This window comes from Chrysochloris asiatica, unplaced genomic scaffold (assembly GCF_000296735.1).
Source record: "Chrysochloris asiatica unplaced genomic scaffold, ChrAsi1.0 scaffold00006, whole genome shotgun sequence".
Lineage (NCBI taxonomy): Eukaryota > Metazoa > Chordata > Mammalia > Afrosoricida > Chrysochloridae > Chrysochloris > Chrysochloris asiatica.
The window spans coordinates 8,887,595-8,910,757 of NW_006408524.1; the positions used below are offsets into that span (position 1 = coordinate 8,887,595).

Genomic DNA, 23,163 nt, shown 5'->3' on the forward strand with positions numbered 1-23,163 from the left:
ATGAGAGAGCTTGAGCTGTGCTTCTTGGTGAAGCCACACTAATTTCGTTTTAAAGTGAATTTGACTTTCACTGCAGTTCCAATTCATGCTTTTAGTGACACATAACAATTTCCAAAATGTTAAAGTAATTTCAGTCAATTGAGCCTTCGATGGCAATGCTTATAAATTATATTTATTAGTATGATCAAGATAAGAAAGGAGTTTGGGCTTTGATTATAAAATGCAGCATCTTTCTCTGATTCTCTTGGCTAAACTTTTCCTCTTCTTTTTTCCATTTTTTTCTTTGCTGTCTTCCATCTTTCTGGCTCGAATTTCCCTCATTAAGTCAAAAAATACCTAGAAAAAAGAAAATAGTGTAAATGAAACAAATGAGAGATAATACAGCAATTGCTTCTTCAAGCAATTTGAAAAAAAAATGGGAAGATGGGGAAATTTTCTGAATGACAGTTTTTGATAAAAAAAATAATGCAGTTACATTTGATAAGAATGTTTACATAATAAGAGGAGGCTTCAAAAAGTTGGTAGAAACATGGAATTGAAAGTTACTGGAATTTTTCCACTAACTTTCTGAAGTCTCCTCATACAACCTGACATTTCCATTTCCAATCCCATTTTTAAGATAATAACAAAAAGGCACTACAAAGTGTCGACAGCTCTAGAGAGAAAACTCAATGGATTGCATTTGAATAATGTAGTTATTAGCAACGCTATTTTATTAATTCATTTTTAATAGAATTGATTAATGCTTAATAAACTTATATTTAACAACTATTATGATATCTACTAGGAGCCCTGGTATGGCGCTGTGGGTTAATGTTCTGGACTGCAAGGTCGGTTTGAACTACAAAGTCGGCAGTTTGAGTTTAACAGCTGCTCCCCAGAAATCCTATACAGGGTTGCTATGAGTCAGAACCAACTTGATGGCACTTACACAAAATGATATCTAATAACTTATTTTTCCTCAGTTCCACGTTTAAAAATGTTTCTGAACGAATGAGTACTTTCTCATTTCGATACGAGGCACCAGAAAAGTTTTCTTTGTAGCACTCTATTTGTAAATGTATCAGCTTTTGTTAAGGGGACAGTCCAGCACAACAGTTCAAAAATTACATTTTTTGACATTAACAACTGTTTTCATGAACAGAGAAAAGGGCTGGAAGGATAAGCATTCACACGTATGGGATAGTGAATTACCTAATGTCTCTTCTAGCCATAATATATATTGTATCTTATAATAAATGCTAAGGACAAAAAGCAAACAAAACAAGGAAAATAAATCTTTAGTAGTTTACAGTTATTAGTAATAATACTGGTATTGCTCTTTTAGAAACATTTTATATATATAAAAAGATAATGCAAGCAGACTCCCGTTGACCTGGAGATGAGAGAGAGAAGAGGAAGAGTTGGTTGGTCCAAAGTGTGGTGAGACCTGGGGACACCCCTGAGCCCATGGACAAGGACATAGCCACAGAGGGCTAGAGCTGAGTGAGGCATCCAGCTGATATGAAGTGAGGGGAGACACACAAGAACGCCCAAACCTGCAGATAGTACTCATTTGACCTACCCTCTACGGCTTAATAATCAAAAATCGACTACAGGAAGATATAAAAAACAAACAATTTTTGATAAGGGAAACAAGGGCAAATTGCTACAATTTGATGAACTTGATCAATACTCATGGAGGTAGCAGCTCAAAGTACCAACAGAGATGGAAGGAGTCTTCATATCAAGTGTCAATGCTATCCCCCCCCTCTGTACACAGGGTAGACAGGGATGGGCAACTTAAACATTGACTAGCTAAAATGAAGGGGTGATAAAGGGTGATAAAGGCAAGAAGTGACTGGCTTACAAGGTTTCAAGAGGGAGTTTAGTTTAAAAGTATGGGGGGAAAGAAAGAGTCCCCACTGAATAGCTGTCATCTTGTCTAGATGGGTCAGTAAGAAGAGATGGGGATAAGATTCTTATGATTCAATAGTTAGTAACTGTTATCATGATTAATTGAGACTGTCACAATTGTACAGGTAGAAATTTTGTAACAAAAATAGAAGAGTAGTTAATCTTACAGTCCATAAACAGAGGACCGTAGGACCATCAAGGGAGAAGAGCACAAGTGGAATATGGGACCCCATCCAGAGAAGCAGCGACACCAGAGATGGAGGCAGAGTTGGGGACATGAAGAGAGGGAGCAGTTGAGGACTCTAGATTCATGGAAAGAGAGGGACTGGGAGCTGGCGGCCAGGAGGCAGACTTGCAGAATGTGCCCTTTGGTGGTATAAATTATTATACATGCCTGGGTGTTTTATATAAACAAGTAAGTAAATAAATAAGAGCTAAAATGAAAAGAAAGAAATATTGTTAACTGATGGTACATGGAGGGGATTATAATCACTGTAATGAAACGAAGTATATGATTTGGTAAATGTAAAACTGATGATCTGCCCTGTAAACTTTCACTCAATTCACAATAAAAACTTAAAAAAGATAATGTAAGTAAGTGATTATGTGGTTTAGGATCCAAGACTTTCAGTGTAAAAGATAAAAACTATACAGCCAAAGAGGTAAAAATCTTTGAATGTTAAATTTGAGTTGGAAATAAGAGTCTGTTCTCATGACTTTGTTTCTTTAAATACATACCTTTTTTAGCACTAATCACTGGAAAGACCATGAAGTAATGGAAACCCAAGCACACTGAACAAGTTAGTACCCAGACTGTGGCCTCAAACATTCCTACCAAAAAACCCCCAGAGTTTCATATATGAATGGCTGGTTCTAGAGCAAGAAATATAAAATGAAGTCAGAAAGCAAGAAAGCTATCAAAGACTAATGGGTTGAGTCAGATGAACACAAGATTACCACTAAGGGCCCTCCCTGGTGGTCAAGGAAAACATTGAGCATGGTGGGGGTGGTGGGGGAAGCAACAGGCTGGAACCACGGTGATTATATAAAACCCAAGAGCTCCTGCCCCCATCCCCGAATCTGTGTCAGTTCTACCTCCCTGGGGACTATGAATTTCTGAATGCCTCTGTTTAAAATCCACTTCTGGAAGCATCTATGCTAACTAAATGAAAGGATTGTGGTATTCCCAGGACTGTTTTGTTTGCAGAAACATCATTTTACACTGCATATTATAAGATGGTTTAGTTTCTAATTTCAGGTGAGTATATGCAATTAACTTCAAATAAATTCATATTAGAAACTGACAAGGTCATTTCAACTATCAAAAACAGTGGGAGACTTTAAGTGTGCATCAGCTACTTTAATGAAGAAAAGCTATAGAAAGCTCTGTTTCAATTGCCAAGTGGAAGCAAATAGGTAACTAGGGTTAGGAATAAAGAACTGGTTGTGATGGATTTAGAAAAATATCAATCCCCAACACACTGAGCTACTTCTGACTTTTCTTAATACAAGTTTAGGGCAACATGGTAGGTATAAAACTTGCTCCTTTAATTCTAGTCTATGTTGTTGTTGTTGTTATGTGCTGTTGAATTGGTTCCAACCCATAGCGACCCTATATAGGGGTTCCAAGGAGCGACTGGTGGGCTTGAACTGTTGACCTTGCAGTTCAAACCAACATTGCAGTTCAGTGCATTAATCCACAGCACCACAACAGGACTCCAATTCTAGTCTATAGATCATAGGAATCCCTTTTCACACATAAATTAAAAACAAAAACCAAAGTACACAAAACAAGGTCAGAATGCTTAACTTAGAATATTTAAAGTTGAAAACTATGTAAAAGTTATTGTAACTGATCAACATTGCTCTAAAAATCCTTATCTAAATCTTGTCTTCACTCACTTCATTTTAGGTACTCAGTACTCGCTAGTTTAGATGGATTTCCAATACACTGAAGAATCTATTATAAAAGTCATCACAAAAAGAAAGCAAAACATTACAGGATTAAAAGAAAAAAATTAGGATGGGAAACAGTTTTCCTAAGCAAACCACAAAACCCAGAAGTCAAAGAAGAAAATGCTACAAACGTGATTACACAATTTTTAATACTTTTTCTCAGCAAAAGATAAAATCAACTAAGTTAAAATACATGGTACAGATTAGGAGACAATAGACATAAATGGACAAAGAATTAATGGATGTCCTTAGTATTGAGTGGCCTTATGAATCAGAGGAGTCCTGGTGTGGCACTGTAGGATAAGCACTGGGCCACCAAGTCAGTTTGAACTGCAAGCACTCTTCAGAAACTCTGTATACAGACAGGATCTCCATGAGTTGAAACCAACTCAGTGGCACTTAACAACAAATCAATTAAAAGGACAAATGACTCATTAAGTAAATAAAAGAAAGCAATTTCACATAAGTCTCAAAAGATATACAAATGGTCAATGAATCCATGACAAGATGTCCAGTATTACAATAGCAATCAGGAAACATGAATTTAAAAAACGATATACTGATCTGATAGTTATTGTTATTAAGTGCCATACAGTTGGTTCCTACATACAGCGACCCTGTATAGGGTTTCCAAGGAGGGGTTGGTGAGCTTCAAACCAACTTTGCAGTCCAGTGTATTAACCCACAGGACCATACAGATCTGATTGTTGCTGTTGTTAAGTGCCATCGAGTTGGTTCCGACCCACAGTGGCCCTGTATAGGGTTTCCGAGGAGCAGCTGGTAACCAAGCCTGAACCGCCGACCTTGCAGTTCAAATGGCTCTGCAGTCTGGTGCATTAACCCACAGCGTCACACCAGGACTCTATCTGATTAGCCGTTAATAAAGGCTGTTGTTTTGGTGCTGGCAAGGCCATGGCGGAGGATTTCCTCACACATTGTTGGTGGGAGTATAAGGACAAGCCCTCCTAGAGGGTCACTTGTCAATTTGTAATGAAGACAATTACAAAGTGAAAAGAGGATATAGTTTCCTTAGGAAAGGAAAAGAAGAAGCACAGGGACAAAGCGGCTACGTGATGTTATCCTGAGGGGACTGTAATCAATGAGATCTGCTCTGTAAGCCTTCATCCAATTCACAACACAAACTTGAAAAACTTTTAAACACACCCTTTCTTCACACTTGCATGGTGCACAGCTAGACAGTTCATTGTAGTATTGTTTGTAACAGAAAAAATGGCAAGCAACCTAAATGGCATTCATAGGGAAATGGCTGAATTATGTAAAAGCCTGACTGGAGTTATTTTATAGCTTTTCAAAAGAATGTAATATATCTATATCTAATAACACGGCAAGCGCTACTTTTGTTGTAAAATTTAAAAAGCAAGTCACAAAAAAAATATACACAGTAAAATACAATTTGTATGAGGAAAAAAAATCCAACCCAAGCTCTCTGTTAGATGCCTGCGTTAGTGAGCCTGCTGCACTAAAAACAAGGGGGCTGGAAAGCAATGCTAGCTCTAGGAGAGGGAGGGGAATGGAATTTGGGTGAAGGGTGACTCACTTTTACTGCTTATTCTTCTGCAGTATGGATTTTTTTTTTTTTTCCTATAACAAGCATGTATTACTTGTATAGTTAAAAAAGCAGAAAAGTATTTTCAAAAATACACAGTATGTTTCTACTAAATTTTTTTTTCCTCAATAAAACACATGCACTCCTGACATAAGAAATCATACTCCCCATTTTGGAGGTCTACTTGTTTAGCTTCCCTCCATTCCTCCAAAAGATGTTTCTCAAATCAAAGACAATACTGGGGTTATAATTTAAGAACCAGAAGGGTACTGATAAGGTCATCTGGACGATCTCTGTGACAAGCATGCAGAAGATAGGGCATGCCCCTGCTCAACATCACTGGAGTCATGAAGCTTTTTCACAGGGTAGATTTAAAATCTACCTCTCTGAAGCTCCCATTCATGGATCCCATATGGAATCCAGATAAAGATAAGGCATAAAGACCCTAAGAGTTTATGGGGAGTTGGAGTGACTACTGATTCTCTTGAACACTTGTTATCCAGGAAAATGTGAGATCCGGCCTCCAGTAGTGGATGACATATAAAGCCAGAGATACCACAGGCTATTCCAACCATTTGTTGTTGCTAGGTGCCATCGAGTCAGTAGCGACTCATAGCAACCTTACACAGAGCCGAATGAAACACTGCCCGATTCTGAGCCAACCTCACTAGAGTTGCCACGCTTGAGCCCACTGATGCTGCCTCTTGGCCAATCCATCTCGCTGGGGGTCCTCCTCTTTTTCTCTGACCCTCCACCTTACCAAACATGATATCCTTTTCCAGCGACTTCTCCCTCCTGACAGTATGTCCGAAGTATGAGAGATGAAGTTTGGCCATTCTGGCCTCCAAGGAACACTCTGGCTGCACTTCTTCCAAAATGGATCTATTGGTTCTTTTGGCAGCCCATGGCACTTTCAATATTCTTCTACAACACCATAACTAAAAGCATCAGTTCTTCTACAGTCTTCCTTCTTCTCTGTCCAGCTTTCACATGGATATGAAGTTATTGAAAATACCATGGCTTGAGTCAGGCACACCTTAGTCTTCAAGCTGACATCTTTGCTCTTCAACACTTTAAAAAGGTCTTGTGCAGCAGATTTGCCTAATGCAATACATCCTTTGATTTCTTGACTGCTGCTTCCATGAGTGTTGATAGTTGATGCAAGAAGAATGAAGTCCTTGACAACTTCAATCTTTTCTCCGTTGAAAAGAATGTTGTTTATTGGTCCAGTGGTGAGGATTTTTGTTTTCTTACATTGAGATGCAATCCATACCAAAGACTGTAGTCATTTTTGATCTTCATCAGTAAATGTTTTAAGTCTTCTTCACTTTCAGAAAGCAAGGTTGTATCATCTGCGTATTGCAGGTTGTTATAATGAGTCTTCCTCCAATCCTGATGCTACATTTTTCTTCACAGAACCCAGCTTCTCGGATTATTTGCTCAGCAAAGAGGTTGAATAAGTATGGTGAAAGAATACAGCCCTGTGCACACCTTTCTTAATTTTAAACCATTCAGTGTTCCCATGTTGTGTTTGAACAACTGCCTCTTGGTCCATGTACAGATTCCTCATGAGCACAATTAAGTATTCCGGAATACTCATACTTTGCAATGTTGTCCATAGCTTGTCATGATCCACACAATCGAAAGCCTTTGTGTAGTCAATAATATTCCAACCATAGTTTTGAATTAAACAGTGAAGAACGAATGTGGGGACTAAAGCTGACCAGATCCCCATACCAGTGAATGCCACCACCTGTCCTTGGACCTTGAGCCAGTTACTTTATCCTTTCCTACTTCCATTTCCTCCTGGTGTGGTGCTGTGGGCTAATGAGTCAGACTGCAAAGTTGTTGGAACTTCAAGATCTGTGGTTCAAGCTCACCAGCTGCTCCTTGGAAACCCTATACAGAGTCGCTATGGGTCGGAATCGACTCGACGGCACTTAACAACAATAACAACAACTTTCATTTCCTTTTCTAAAACGTGAGCATGAAGAGTAGCTACGTCTCACAGAGTTAAGGATTAAAGTTCAGTGCCTGCCACAGTACCTAGCTCTTATAAGAACCAATAAGTAGGATTTCTTCTTACTATTACACCACATCCTCAGCAAAAAATGTATAGTTAACCCTGGAAACTAAATAGTTGCCACAAGTTACTTTTAGCCACTCATGTACTCTGATAGCTACTCTCCATGAAATCATATTTCTGTATGAACTTGTGTTTTGGTTTATAAGCAGCCTCATTTAAAGTGGTTTTGTTGGGAAGAGGTGACCCTGACTGCAGACTCTATTTTTTCAGAAATGGCTACAGCAGAATCTCTGATCCCACCTGCTTTTTCAGAACCTTGCCACTCCCCGTGAAGAGGTAGAGTCTATTTTCCCTTCCCTTAAACCTGGGTGACACTTTGTGACTAAGTCATCCAACAGAATGAGGTGGAAATAAAGCTGACTTCCAAATATTTATGACCTCCAAGGCTAGGTCATAAACAGCTATACGGTTCTGTTCTTGTTCTCTTGGGATACTTGCCCTCGATGTGGTGAAGCTCAAACCATCACACACAGAAAGACCACAAGGAGAGGAACTGAGGCATCCCTGGACAACAGCTAGCATCAGCGGTCAGACAAGTGTGACCAAGACTTTAGGATCAAAGTTTACACACATCAGTGCCCAGCCTCCACTTTTGGGCTGAGGCACGACACGTCGAACAGAGACAAGCCATCCCCACCTTGCCTTGTCTAAATTCTTAGCCCACAGTATCCATGAGCATAACAAATAAGTTGTTTTATCCACTAAGTTTAGGGGAACATTCTGTTATACAGTCATGTTAATTAAATCAGCCTAATATATTTAATTTTCTCTATAGAAAAAACACGTGTTATGATAAAAACCTAAATACAATAGTACAGAAGGGTATTTACAGTGAAAAGAGCATATATACCCATTGTTTGGTTCTCTGGTGGATACCATGGGTACCAGATTCTTACATAGCCAACTGTCCTGCAGGTTTAAAACAGAGATGGCAATAGGCTAGATATTTCTCTCCACCTTGCTATTTTCACTTATATCATGTTGAAGATCATTCCAGATCAGTACATTCAGTCCTACTCTTACTTCTTTTTAACAGCTGTATAGTATTTCATTTGACAAGTACACTATTAATTTAAACCAGCCTGTTCTTGGGTATTTGGAGTATTTCCAGTTTTTTTGCTTCTATGACTATTTTGACTATCTAGTATTTATGCATTTTATCAGTAAATTTTTATAATTTGAATTGATGGGTCATAGTTTTGATAGATCCCTGCCATTAGTGGGACATGTTAGTTCCTGTGGACTCTGTACTATCTTATAGATCTCTTGACAGGTACACACAGTATTCTCAGGCACACACCTGAGAATACAGTACTAACTCTTTCTTTTTTTTTCGAGCAAAACAAAATCAAATTTAATGGTCTTAAATGCAAAAGTAAAAACAAACAAACAAAAAAACACAAAAAAGCAAAAGAAAAATTAACAGAGCAACCCAAAATGTCAAGGCGGTTATGGAGAGAGCGCTGCGGGTTCGTGTACTAACTCTTAATACGGAATGAGAGAAAGGCAACTTTTAAATAAAGCATGTTAACTCTCCTCTGACTCCTAACAACCCTGTTTAGGGTTTCCAAGGAGCAGTTAGTAAGTTTGAACTGCCAATCTTGAAATAAAGCACTGTTTTTGTTAAGTGCTATCAAGCTGGTTCCAACCCATAGAGATACTGTATAGCTTTCCCTCAGGCAGGTCCACTCTGAACAAAGTGAGGAGATGAGGGGTTAAGGGTGGAGGCAACACCCCAGAAACTCGGGGCACTGTTTCCCCTTCTGTTTGGGGAAATAAAGGTTGAGGTGGGGAAGTGTAGTGATAGTAGTAAGAGATTTTAGAATCCTCATAATCGGAGGGTCCTTCACCCGGGGAGGCACCTTGGCTTTTGAGAACTTAACGGGGGTTGGGTAGGAGTGGGGAGAGAGGCAAGAAGGCCAGGGCTTGAACTCGGGCTTCTCCAATTCCTCTAAAATTATTCAGCCCAGGTGTGGCACTGTGGGCTAATGCGCTGAACTGCAAAGTCAGTCTGAACAGCAAGGTCAGCAGTTCCAGCTCACCAGGCGCTCCTCAGAAACCTTATCTATACAGGGCGCTATGGGTTGGAACCGACTCGATGTAGTTAACAACAACAACTAACAGGAAAAAAAGGCAGGGATTCAGGTCAGAAATTCTATCAGTGCTTAAAAAATTTTTTGTTTGTTGTAGTGTCCTCATGCTTGAATGTCTCTTATAAACTTGTGAATCTGCATGAAATTCCTAACATGTTGCACTTGAGTACTCAGGGCTGATAAAAATCAACATACAGTAAAAAGGAAATTCTCTCCTTGAAAGTCTCTTATAATCTCTAAACAAAATAGAGGCGAGTTAAAGCAAATCATCCTATTTTTAGCATGATGTAGTAGCACGGAGAGTCATACCTTACCTTGTCAACATTAGCTCGTGTTTTAGCAGATGTTTCCACATAGTTCACATTCCATTGATCGGCTCTGGATTTTGCCTCTTCTACAGAAACCTGCCTTTTATCTTCTAAATCTGACTTGTTACCAACAAGCAAAAACGGAACATTCTCATCTTCTTTTACTCTTAAAATCTGCTCCCTGGATAAAAGAAAATCAGAAGAAAATATTATGTTTTTTGACTACTACCTAACAAGTAACCATCTGCAATTACATTTATTTATAATTTACATGTGTGCCTACATAGCTACACGACAGTAAGGTCATTTATCCCATGGCAGGAAATAACCAGTCCTTCTTTCTTACTTGATCAATCATTTGAGCTATACAACCCGCCCCCCCCCAACTTTAAATACAGTGACATAGAAAACACATAGGCATATCTTGTTTTTCTGTGCTTTCAGTTTATTGTGCTTTGCAGATAATGCATTTTTTAAACAAATTAAAGGTTTGTGACAACCCTCCATTGAGCAAGCCTATTGGTGTCATTTTTCCAACTGCAAGGGCTCATTTCATGTCTTTGTGTCACATTTTGGTAATTCTCTCAACATTTCAAACTTTTTCACAATGCACATTTAGAGACTACTAAACCCACTGCCATCGGCTTAATTCCAACTCACAGTGATCCTACAGGACAGAGGACAACGGAGCCACAGGTTTCTGGGGCTTGTAAATCTTTATGGAAGAAGACTGCCTCATCATCTTTCTCCTGAAGAGCAGCTGGGATTGAACCCCAGACCTTTCAATTAGCAGCCTAGTTCTTAACTCATGGTGTCACCAAAGCTCCTTCAGGCACTAAAGTATAGTATAAACATAACTTTTATATGCACTAGAAGACCAAACAAAACTGTGCAACTTGCTTTATGATATTCATTTTATTGTGGTGGTCTGCAGTATCTTTGAGATATGCATGTACACCAAAGAAGAATGTATGAGCTAAGCAGCAGAGGCATAAAATGAAATTCAAATGTAACTTCCCTTTAAATGCTTCTTCTGAAAATTACACTTTCATTTTAAAAGTTTTAGATTTACAGAAAAGCTGTAAAGAGGGCTCCTCTGTACCTACAATTTCCCCTAATGCTGGATTGCAAAGTTGGTCTGAACCGCAAGGTCAGCATTTTAAGTTCACCAGCTGCTCCTCTGAAACCGTATACAGAGTCCTATGACCCTATATGGGTCAGAAATAAGTCTATATGGGTTGGAAATGACCCAATGGAGGTTAACAACAACAGGGTCCGAAGAGCATGGAAGGCAGAGGGCCTCTGGGCAGGGCTTGCTAGCAGAGTTGGTTGCCTCCAGGTTCTTAATGGGGGTAGGAAGGGGCTGAGTGACTGTCTTTGGGCTGAGGCTTATAAGGAGTGGCCATTTACTGGCAGAACTAAAAGTGCTTTGTAACACTTGCCTGAGGTCAGAGACCAAGGGGCTGCATGTTTGAGAAGCCAGGCTGGAGAGAGGTGTGCCTGCAGGGACGATTGAGGCTGTACCGATCAGAGAACCATGCCCTCTTTCTGATCCTGAATTGTAAATTCCCTAATACAACCCCATTCATTGTAAGTATTGTCTATGAGTTCTGAGTGGTGACTGCCATCAATGATCAAACCCAGCAGAACAGTTGAGTGTGTGTGGGAGGGACAGATGGTGTCAGAATTGGTCAAAAGGCTGAAGGCATGCCTGGCTTCTGCCTCACAGGTCAGCCTTGGGCTGATGCTAATAGAGTGATGCTGTGCCAACAGTGAAGTTAGAAGAGGTCAGACACTGCCCCCATGCCAGTTTTACACTATTGTCTTATACTAATTCATGAATCAACTGTTGATGTCACACGCCACTTAGTCGATTCTGACTCCCAGTAACTCTATATAGAATTTCTAAGACTTCAAGGAAGCAGCCAGCCTCTTCTTTCTCCCTCAGAACAGCAGGCAGGCTCGACCCGCTGATCTTGCAGTTAGCAGTCAAACTTGTAACTAACTACTTCAACAAAGCTCCTTATGCCAAGGGTCCCACCACTATATGTTTAAAGTACCACATATGTCAGAGCTACCTGAAATCTACCTCTTGAATACAGATTTTATATAAGAGATTAAGTTAATACTGCTTTGGAAAACTCACAAAATTTCATTATTTGTATCAGGGCTCTGCCCTGCCTAGTCATGTGACTCTGGGTCAGGCACTTCACTGCCTTAAGTTTTTTTTTGCCTCATCCATACAACGGGGCTAACAATAACACTTTTCTTAGGCCAGCAGTTCAGGCTCATCAGCCACGCTTGGAAACAAGGTCGCTGTGAGTCAGAACCAACTTCTCAATAACATGAGAATTGTACATAAAATGCTTAGGACTGTGCCTGGCACATAGCAAATATCCAATAAATGTTAACTGTTCTTATGATAACAATTTACTAGAGGAAGATGTTTTCTTGCAAAATCAAGAGAACAAATAAATCTGTAAACTCTAAGCTTACTATCTTGCTCTTTCGGATACCTCTCCTTTAAAATTATTAAGATACTGAAATTACATGTATATGAGTATTTTAGACTCATTATTTCAATGTCAAGGGGCTCTGGTGGCACAATGGTTAAATGACTGACTGCTAACCAAAAGATTGGCAGTTCAAACCCACTAGCAGCTTCATGGAAGAAAAGACCTAGTGATGTGCTCCCATAGAGAATACAGCCTTGGAGACCCTAGGGGGCAGTTCTAGTCTGTCAGACAGGGTCACTATTAGTTAACTCAACTTGGTGGCACCTGACAACATTACAATGGCAGATCATTAGCACAGTTTACTTGATTGTACAGGTCTTACCAGGACGTTTGAAAGGCGGAGTAAAGCTCTTCATTATGACTTACTTTATGAGATGGTTTCTTTTGTGCCTCTCATGTAATGTTTCCTTGGCCTCTTACTACCAACTACCACCCACCTTCACTACTGTTAACGTTTTACTGAGTGTTCACAATGTGTCTGACATAGTTGTAAATGCTTTACATACCTGATCACATTTAATCTGCACTCTAAACCTATTATTATTCTTATCTAAGACAGAAGGAAACTGAGGCACAGAGAAATTATGTCTCTTGTTTAGAAGTAAAAGAACTTGGGTTTGAACCTGAGCAGTCTAACTCATCTTCTACACTGGATACCATGGGACCTGGGATGGCCCCATAATGAGGTATCTAGGGAACAAAGCTGTTGAAGAAGGTTTACTTCCCCCCAGTGATTCATCATGAAACCCCACCACTGATATGGGATGGCCACTAAGGCAGCCACAGGGCATTGTGGTGCAGCAATCCATACCATACAACACTGCCTCTGCAGGGCACAACTACAAATGGGCAGAGGACAAGCTTCTTTATTACAGTGATAAGTTCAAAGCCATGGGAGAACATGAAACAAAAGGAAAATGTGGGTCACATAAAGACCATTTAGCCATTCAGGAAAAAAAAAAAGTTTAAATTGGTTGTTTCAAATGCAGAGTTAGAACCAGTATTAACAGCAAGTAATTCCCTATATAGCATCACTGAATACGGAAATTATATAGGCATTCATTGTTTGCTGCTAAATATCTACTAAACTACACTAAGACTGGTGCTATAGGGAGACGAACACTGAGATCACAGTATAAGCAATGCTATCAGAAAAATGGCTACAGAATACCTGGGCCTTCTGGGCTTAGAGGTGAGAAAACAATATTCTTGAGTTAGTAAGTAAATTAGCTACTTTGCTGGATGTCAGAGAACGGTAATATTATGCCCATAACCATCATACACATTTTGTTTAATGTGATGTTGTCTTTAAGTATAATTTTTGAGGCTGTTATAATATGATTTTGAATTTCTTATGTGATGCTGTAGATTAGCACTGTACTGTAAACCACAAGGTTAGCAGTTCAGACCCACTAGCTGCTCCTCAGAAACCCTATTATACAGGGTTGCTATGAGTCGAAACCAACTTGATGGCACTTAACAACAAATTATAGGATTTTAAGAGAGGTATCTTTACAGTTTGGTCCATAAGAAAACGAGAAACCAAAAGGGTTTTCAAATAAAATCAATAGCTTACTAAGCATGTGCCAAACGTTATCAGCTAGCAACCATCCCAATTATGGGTACTAAGGATACATAGAGTAGCTCCTGCTCTCAACTGTTTTTACCCTATCAAGCAAAACATAGTATACATCAGCTCAGTACAGAAGTGCCGAGTGGTACTGGAATCTTTCTTGGTGATGAGGATGCTCACTCAGGAAGATTCAAGAAAGGAGCCACACTGATGCTCTATTTTGTAGGTTAGCACATGTGTAATACCTTGACTCTTCAGACCTTCTCAAAAACACCCTTCCTAAGCAGTTTGGAACTACCAGCTGTCCCGCGGGAGAAAGAAGAGGCTTTCTGCTCCTGTGAAGATTTACAGCCTCGGAAACCCTGTACAGGGTGGCTACGAGTCGGAATCGACTCCACAGCACATAGCCACCAGCCACCATTGCTCATGAGTTACCAGGGCCATTTTAATTTATGGTTAGGGTAACACGCTGGAGGTCCAATGAGACTCACTCATTGATTTTATGGAATAGCAATCTAAGAGTTTCTCTCTTGGCATAAAAATACCCATCTGTTTGACATAACACTTTGGCTTTTGTGACCATGGTGACAAAATTTATTTTACTACCTAGAGCAGGAGCTTAGGCATAATAAACATTCAAATATTTGTTGAATAAATACTGACATTTATGCAACTTTCAACATGTCTCCCAGCATTACATGTTACTATGGTCTGTAAATGCTGCTGCATTTTCTCATACATGAAATTTCTTCTTTATAAGAATGCTTTGTAAAAGCCAATAGAGGCTCCATTTCTGGCTCATACATCTGAGAGATATTCTTTGTGCATCTCTGCAAATTGCCGTATTTCAGGTCCATCCATTTCATGAAGCCATCCCAGTTCCTCTCCCCTTCTGGATGCCCTGTACTGATCACTGCCCATGTCTCCTGCCTTGTTAAGTCAAAAAGCTTTACTAATAAATCATGTAAACCTTTACTAAACTAAAACACAAAAATGTGAAGCTACTGTTTCTCAGCACATTCTCCAGCTTCTGAAGGTGGTGTCTCCATTTCTCTAACCCTCCCCTGAAAAATTCTGGGCTCTTCAATTGACACCGTATCCAAGTAGCAGTTCTGACATCTTCAAAGAGCCTCAAATCATGTTCCTTTGAACTGTTCTTTGCATTTTGGGAACAAAAAGAAGTTTGAAAAGGTAGTAACAGGTGGATAGAGAAAGATGTCCCAACAAAGTTATTTTGGGGCAGCCCTTGCTACCTTAGAGAATGAGCATATACGTTCTCAAGATGGGATACAATTCCCTGGGCACAATTTTACTGGCCTTTTTCTCATCGATGCATTTTTAAATTTTCACCCTAATAAGCCCCCGTGATTGTCCTATGTCCTTTGATAACATCTATCTTTGGAATTTAGAAAAGAAAGGAAATAGTCACCATAATCTTCCAGTTTATCTCTCTGCCTTGAATTTAATTGGCCTCGCAGATCACCTCAGAAGCCACTGGTAGGATGTAAACTTTTGGTTGAAGGCACCCTAATGAGACGACACCCCTCCCCTGTCAGTTTGTTGTGCTATGGTGTGTCGAGCGTCTGTTGCTGAGATGCTATTTAAATACTGGCAGGGTCACCCACGGTAAACAGGTTTCAACAGAGTTTCCAGACTAAGACATACTAGGAAGAAGGCATGGTGGACCATTTCTGAAAGGTTACCCACTGCAAACCTTACAGCAGACCACTGTCTGACAGCGTTCCAAAAGATAAGCCTCTCATGTTGGAAGGCACTCAAAACACAACCGGAGAAGAGCTGCCTCCTCAAAGGAGAGTTGACATTAATGATGCGGATGGAGCAAAGCTTTTGGAACTTTCACCTGCTGACAGGGAACAACTCAAAATGAGAAGAAACAATTGCAAACATCCATTAATAAGTGGAATATATAAAGCAAGAATCTAGAAAAACTGGAAGCCATCAAAACTGAAATGGAATGCATAAGATGGATATTAGTGAAATGAAATGTACTGGTACTGGCCATTTTGAAGAGGAACAGCGGAGTACTGATTGTCAAAAAGAGTATTTCAAGATCTTAAAGTACAATGTTGTTTGTGGTAACATCCATATGCCTATAAAACCACTATTATTCAAAATTCTGCACCAATCACTAAAGTCAATGATGATGAAATTGAAGAATAGCACCAACTTCTTCATTCTGAAATTGATCAAACACACAATCAAGATGCACTGATAATTAATGGTGATTTGAATCGAAAGTTGAAACAAAAAGGAAGGGTTAGTAGTTGGAAAATGTGACCTTGGTTTTACAAATTATGCTGGAGATCGCATGATAGTCTTTTATAGGACCAACTTACTCATTGTGAATACCTTTTATCAATGACATAAAAGGAAACTATTCATGTGGATCTCACAAGAAGGAATATATACAGGTACCAAATTGACTATATCTGTGGGAAGAGACGATGAAGCAGTTCAGTATTATCAGCCAAAAGAAGGTTAGGGACTAACTGTGGAGCAGAACATAGTATGCAAGTTCAGGCTGAAGCTAAAGAAAATCAAAACAAGTTCACAAGAGCCAAAATATAACCTTGAATATATCCCACTTGAATTTAGATATCATCTTAAGAACAGATTTGATGCATTAGACACTAGTGACCAAAACCCAAAACAGTTGTTGGAGGACATCAAGAACACCATTCATACAGAAAGCAAAAGATCATTAAAAAGACAGATAAGAAAGGAAAGAGAAAATGAATATTAGAAGAGACTTTGAAACTTGCTCTTGAGCACTAAGAATTTAAAGCAGCTGGAAGAAGTGAGCAAGTAAAAGCGATGAATAGAAAATTTCAAAGAGCTGCTTAAGAACACAGTCAAGTATTATAATGGAGTGTACAAAGACCTGGAGTTAGAAAACCAAAAGGGAAGAACACTTCAGCATTTCTTGAGCTGAAATAACTGAAGAAAAAATTCAAGCCTTGGATTGCAATCCTGAAGGACTCTACAGGCAAAACACTGAAAGATGTAAGAAGCATCAAAAGCAGACAAAGAGAATACACAGAGTCACTGTACCAAAAAGAAAGGGTTGACACTCAAATATTTCAAGAGGTAGTAAATGATCAAGAATCAATGACATTGAACAAAGAAACCCAAGCTGCACTAAAGTCATTGGTGAAAAACAAGGCTCCAAGAATTGAAGGAATACTGAGGCAATGCTGGAGTTGCTCACTTGTCTATACCAAGAAATTTGGAAGATGGCTACCTGGCCAATCAATTGAAAGAGATTCACATTTGTTCCCATTCCAAAGAAAGGTGACCCAAAAGAATGTGGAAATTATCTAACAATATAATTAATATCAAACACAAATAAAATTCTAAAGATAATTCAAAAACAGTTTCAGCAGAACATTCACTGACAGGAAGCTGACCGAAATTGACATGGAACCAGGGACACCACTGCTGATGTCAGATGGATCTTGGCTGAAAGCAGAGAATATCTGAAAGATGTTTGTGTTTTACAGACTGTGCAAAGGCATTTGATTGTATTATAACAAACTACAGATTAACTGTGAGAAAAATGGGTAATCCAGAGCAATTTGCTCATGATAAAGCTGTACAAAGAACTAAAAGCAGTCATTCAAACCTCACAAGACAATACTGACTGTTTTAAAATCAGGAAAGGTGTGCACCAGGGTAATATCTTTTCACCATACTCAATCTATATGCTAAGCAAGTAATCAAGTAATCCGAGAAGCTGGATTACATGAAGAACATGGCATCAAAATAGGAGGAAGTCTAACTAACAACCTGTGATATGCAGACGACACAACCCTGCTTGCTGAAAAGAAAGAGGGCTTAAAAATACTCATGAAACTCAAAGACCAAAGCCTTCAGTATGGACTGCATCTCAATGTAAAGAAAATGAAAATCCTTACAACTGGACCAATAAATAACACCATGATAAACCGAAAAAAGATTGACGTTGTCAAAGACTTCATTTTGTTTGGCTCCACTATCAACATTCATGGAAGCAGCAGTCAAGATACTGAACGATATCTTGCATTAGCTAAATCTGCTGCACCACTGTTCAAGAGCAAAGAGAGCAATTTGAAGACCCAAGAGATTCAGGTGAGTCTGACCCAAGCCATGGTATTTTCAATTGCCTCATACGTATGTGAAAGTTAAGACAATGAATAAGGAAGATCATAGAAGAACTGATGTACTTGAATTATGGTATTGGCAAAGAATACTGAAAGTACTATGGACTACCAGAAGAACAAACAAATCTGTCTTTGAAGACGTACAACCAGCGAAGACGCCTCAGAAGTGAGGATGGTGCGATTTTGTGTTTGGTACTTTGGACTTACTATCAAGAAAGACTAGTCCCTGGAAAAGGACATCCTGCTTGGTAAAGTGAGCGTCAGCGGAACAGAGATGCACTGACACAGTGACAGCAACAACAGGCTCAAACAATTGTGCAGATGGCACAGGACCAGAATGACTTTCATTCTGTCATGCACAGGGTTGCTATGAGTCGGAACTGACTCGACAGCACCTAACAACAAGATGAAGTGTATTACTAGGAGAACTTGTCTACAGTCATCCACTGCTTGCAGAGACAAATTCAAACACGGTTTGTCTGGAATAAAACTCATACATATATGAACTGGAACTCTAGCAGCAATATTTCCTGACTTACCCCCATATTCAAGTATGCTGCGTATATCTTGAAAATAGAAGCTAAATTACATGCTTCTTTTGTATCCCACATAACCCAAAGCAGATGCTTTCAACAGAGAAATGAAAATATATAAAGAATATCTTTGATAATGGATGTATTATTTGTAAGACTTAAGAACTTTACATCAAATTTCACTTACAGAATGAGGAATGCCTTACCCTTCACCAAAACCTCCTCCCAAACCAAATAAGCTGTACGATACGCACTGGATCACCACGTCAGTTTGAACCACAAGGTCGGTGGTTCAAACTCATCAGTCGCCCCTTGGAAACCCTATATTGGATCAACAGGAGTTGGAATTGACTGGACAGCACTTAACAACAACTCCAAGGAGGAAGACCATGTGCCTGCAGAGCATCACAAATCACACAAGTGCTGAAAAACCAGTGACTAACACAGGAAAGCTTAAAATCTGGGTCGGAGCTCCGTGCTGTTATTGAGCATTAACTACTATGGTAGTTGTTATTGTTAAGTGCCATCAAGTATGTTCCGACTCATAGTGACCCTGTATAGGGTTTCTGAGGTTTTAAATCTTCATAAGAGCAGAAAGCCTCATCTTTTCCCCATGGTGTGGTTGGTGGGTTTGAGCCACAGACCTTGTGGCTTGCAGTCCAGTGCTTATCGTAGGGAGCCACTACGCTCACATTATGACAGTTGTTGTTGTTGTAAAGTGCAGTTAAGTCAATTTCAACTCAAAGCAATCTGTATAGGGTTCCCGAGGAGCAGTTGGTAAGTTTGAACTGCAGATCTTATGGTTCAAACCGACCTGCGGTCCCGTGCATTATCTTGCAGGAGTTATTTTATTTCAAAGAAAAATACTGCAGCGATGCATAGAGACTTTGGATATTTCACAAAACTCAAGTTCTTACACAACTGACTCCAGGACAGCATGATCATATAAGCCATACTGAATATCTGAGGGTAAATACGGAGTGTGTAGAGTCAGATGTTACTATTAAAGAGAAAATAAACACAATTAGAAGCAGAGTAAAAGATTAACAACAAAGAGCCTCCAGTTCTCCACCTGTTACAGGGGAAGAAACATGCCTCACAATATGTCAGATCAACAACACTGTTCCCTGTTATACCTGAAGTCAGCTGTTGCTGCAAAGGATTCCATTTCTGTAATAGAGAAGACACACAGGAAACCCTCTCCACTTCGGAAGTAGTTGTCTCTAATTGCAGCATAGTCCTCCTGCCCAGCAGTATCTAAGATATCAATCTGAACTTCCTCCCCATCCAGCACAACCTTCTTCCGATAGCTGTCTGCTTTGGTGGGCTCATAGTCCTCCACAAACTACAAAAGAAGAAAAACACATCCATTTTTAAATTATCATCTTTTGCTAGTCAAAACTTTCTATTTTAAATAACTAGAATTCACATGATGTTGTCAAATTAGTACAGAGTGATCCTTTACCCAACCCAAAAGACCCACGGCTGTTGAATCAATTACAACTCACAGAGATTTCATAAGACAGCGCAGAACTGCTCCATAGGTTCAGAGACTGGAAATCTGTACGGATGCAGGCGGCCACATCTTCTTCCCAAAGAGGAGCTTGTGGGTTTACACCTTTTGGCACTTCACCCATAGCACCACCAGGGCGCCTACCTTTCTCCCAGTTTTGCCAATGGTAAAAACTATATTAATTTTAATTTTGGCATTCTGGTGTGGCGCTGTGGGTTAATGCGCTGGACTGCAAGGTTGGTTTGAACCACAAGGTCAGTGGTTCAAGCTCACCAGCTGCTCCTCGGAAACTTTATTCAAGGTCGCTATGGATTGACACCAACTCAGCAGCACTTAATGACAACAGCCATTTTAATTTTAGACTCCCCCGCCGCCGCGCCCCCCACTATTACCTGACATTTTCTTGCTTCTCTGTTTAAGGAATATTATTCCCTCCTAGAATTTAAGCCCTGACAGTAGGAATCCTGACTATCCTCACTGCTGGATCTCCAGAACACGGAACAAGATAAGCACTCAAAGAATATTATTAACAACTGGAAATGGTGCATTTGTGACTGTAAAAAATACACATCATTCGACAATATTTACATACTAATATTGTGCTTCACCAGCTGCTCCTCGGAAACCCTATACAGGGTGGCTAGGAGTTGGAATCGACTTGATGGCACTTATGAACAACAATATTGTGCTTAGCCATTCAGCCAATGTTAGACATCTGATTATTTTAATTTTTGCCCTCTTTATTGTCAAGGAGAAGGGGGCTGGTGTAAATATTAGGTTGAGAGAAGATGGCTATAAAATGAATAGTATGGAAAACAGAAATGAACAAATTACTTAGTAACCTCATTTAAGTCCCTGCCTCCTCAAACTTTTTATTAAAATCATCAAAGAGAATTTTGTATTTGTGAAAGAAAAGTTGATAAGCAGACAATAGGAAGCGACATGGGGTGATATGAATCTGTAAGGTCTAATCAGAACACACTTGCACCTGGGTTTCTCATCTGTGATCACTCTTCTTGGCAAAGTTGGTTAATCCCCTCTGAGGTTTCATTTCCTCACCTGTAAAATGGGGTGCCACCACCCATGATGCAGGATTGTTACAAGCATCAAGAGATTAAGAATATAAAGCTAAACTTGCTCCCATTTGGAGGAAAACTTGAGGTTATATGCTTATACTGGATTGTTGTTGCTAAATGTCATCGAGTTTGTTCTGACTCCTAGTGACCCTGGCAAAGGTTCCGAGGAGTGGCTTTGGGTTTGAACTGCCGACTCTGCAGTTCAGCACTTATCCCACAGTGCCACACCAGGATTACCAACTCTTAAATCATAAAGACTTGAGAAAACTCCCTAAGGAAAGAATATATTAGTGTATACAGGTTGAGATCTCAACTCTGGAACAATAAAGTCTGATACAAATACATTCAGAAATCTGTAACCTACACTAATTATACTTAGGAATACTTTTTACTTGTCAGGTGAGTGTAGGGCCATGTCAAACACACAACAAATACATGACCTATTCATTCCTGGTGTGACACTACAGGTTAATGCGCTGGACTGTAAAGTCGGTTTGAACTGAAGGTTAGCAGTTCAAGCTCACCAGCTGCTCCCTGGAAACCCTACACAGGGCTGTTATGGGTCAGAACTGAGCACTTAACAACAACAACATATACAAAGCAAGGTTGGTGGTTCTAACGTACCTACTACTGCTCCTCAGAAACCCTAAACACAGTTGCTATAAGTCAGAACCAACACAATGGCACTTAACAACAACAACATATACAAAGCAAACCAAACCACTGGCATCAAGTCAATTCTGACAGGGCTTCTGAGAGTAAATCATTTACAGGAGCACATAGCCTCATCTTTCTCCTGTGGAGCAGCTGGTATGTTTGAACTGCTGACCTTGTGGTTAACAGCCCAGTGCCTAACCCATAGTGCCACCAAGGCTACTCCTTTATATACAGGCGGCTTCAAAAAGTTTGTGGAAAAATGAAATGAAGAGATAACAGCATTTTTCCACAAACTTTTTGAAGCCCCTTTGCATGTTAATTTCAGGTACTATTAATTAATTCAAGGTGGTGATGGTGGTGATGATGTGTATGTGTCGTTGAGTTGTTCTGACTCATAGTGACCCTGTATAGGGGTCCAAAACTGTAAATCTTTACAGGAACAGAAAGCCTCATCTTTCTCCTGTGGTACAGCTGGTAGTTTTGAACTGCTGACCCTGAGGTTAGCAGCTCAACTCGTAACTACTATGCTACCAAAGCTCCTTTATGCTAGGTAGGAATCCCCATTAAAAAACTACAAATAAGCCAAAGTTAGATTGCTCAAAAAAAGGTAGTATTTTTAGTATTTTTATGTTTCATAAAGCAGGAAGTTTTTAAGGACCTTGAGTTCTTGAATTGTAAAACCAATTAAGTACAGGCATTGGCTCTAACGTAAATATGAATAAAAATGATTAGTATTTTTCAAGGAATCAATCCAAATAGCACAAAACCTGGGCTAGAGCTATAGTCTTTGAAGGCCCAAACATGGATGCTTATTATAAAACAAGCACTTACCTCATCGTACATGAACTGCAGAGTCAGCGCGGACTTGCCCACACCACCACTGCCCACCATGATGACTTTGTGTAAGGCCAATGAATTCTGACCCTTGGGCTTATTTGCAGCCATCTTTGTTGCAGAGCTTTCACCGAAGAATGAAGAATCTATGAAGAGTGAAGAATAAGTAATCCTCAGTGCCTCCTTTTCCAGAACTCCAGTGAAGTAAAGAGCTACGATGTCCTTAGGGTTGAAGAAACTAGTTTTCATTTCAGAAAGATTTTAAACAGATGGCAAACGAAGTACACTCACTCAGGCAAAGAATCACTACTTATCCATGAGGATTACGGCAATAAAGCAAGCATGTCACTCAAGGGCATCTCTCTGATAATAATTGGTTTTCGGTAATGAGCTGT

General features: G+C 39.7%; 1 protein-coding gene across 1 annotated transcript; it reads right to left on the reverse strand.

Moving 5' to 3' along the window:
• Positions 1 to 213: 213 nt before the first annotated feature.
• Positions 214 to 22,879, reverse strand: RALA (v-ral simian leukemia viral oncogene homolog A (ras related)). The gene is made up of 4 exons (XM_006832115.1): positions 22,766 to 22,879; positions 19,825 to 20,033; positions 9,913 to 10,087; positions 214 to 336 (listed from the first exon to the last, which is right to left on the reverse strand). The coding sequence occupies exons 1-4, from the start codon at positions 22,877 to 22,879 to the stop codon at positions 214 to 216; spliced, it is 621 nt and encodes a 206-aa protein (XP_006832178.1).
• Positions 22,880 to 23,163: the final 284 nt, after the last annotated feature.

Excerpts from the sequence above, each read along its gene's own strand:
- RALA (XM_006832115.1), bottom strand. The coding sequence starts at position 22,879 with ATGGCTGCAAATAAGCCCAAGGGTCAGAATTCATTGGCCTTACACAAA. Across the intron at positions 20,034-22,765 it reads TGCAGTTCATGTACGATGAG|TTTGTGGAGGACTATGAGCC; the intron begins GTAAGTGCTTGT and ends CTTCTTTTGTAG. Across the intron at positions 337-9,912 it reads CACGAGCTAATGTTGACAAG|GTATTTTTTGACTTAATGAG; the intron begins GTAAGGTATGAC and ends TCTTTTTTCTAG.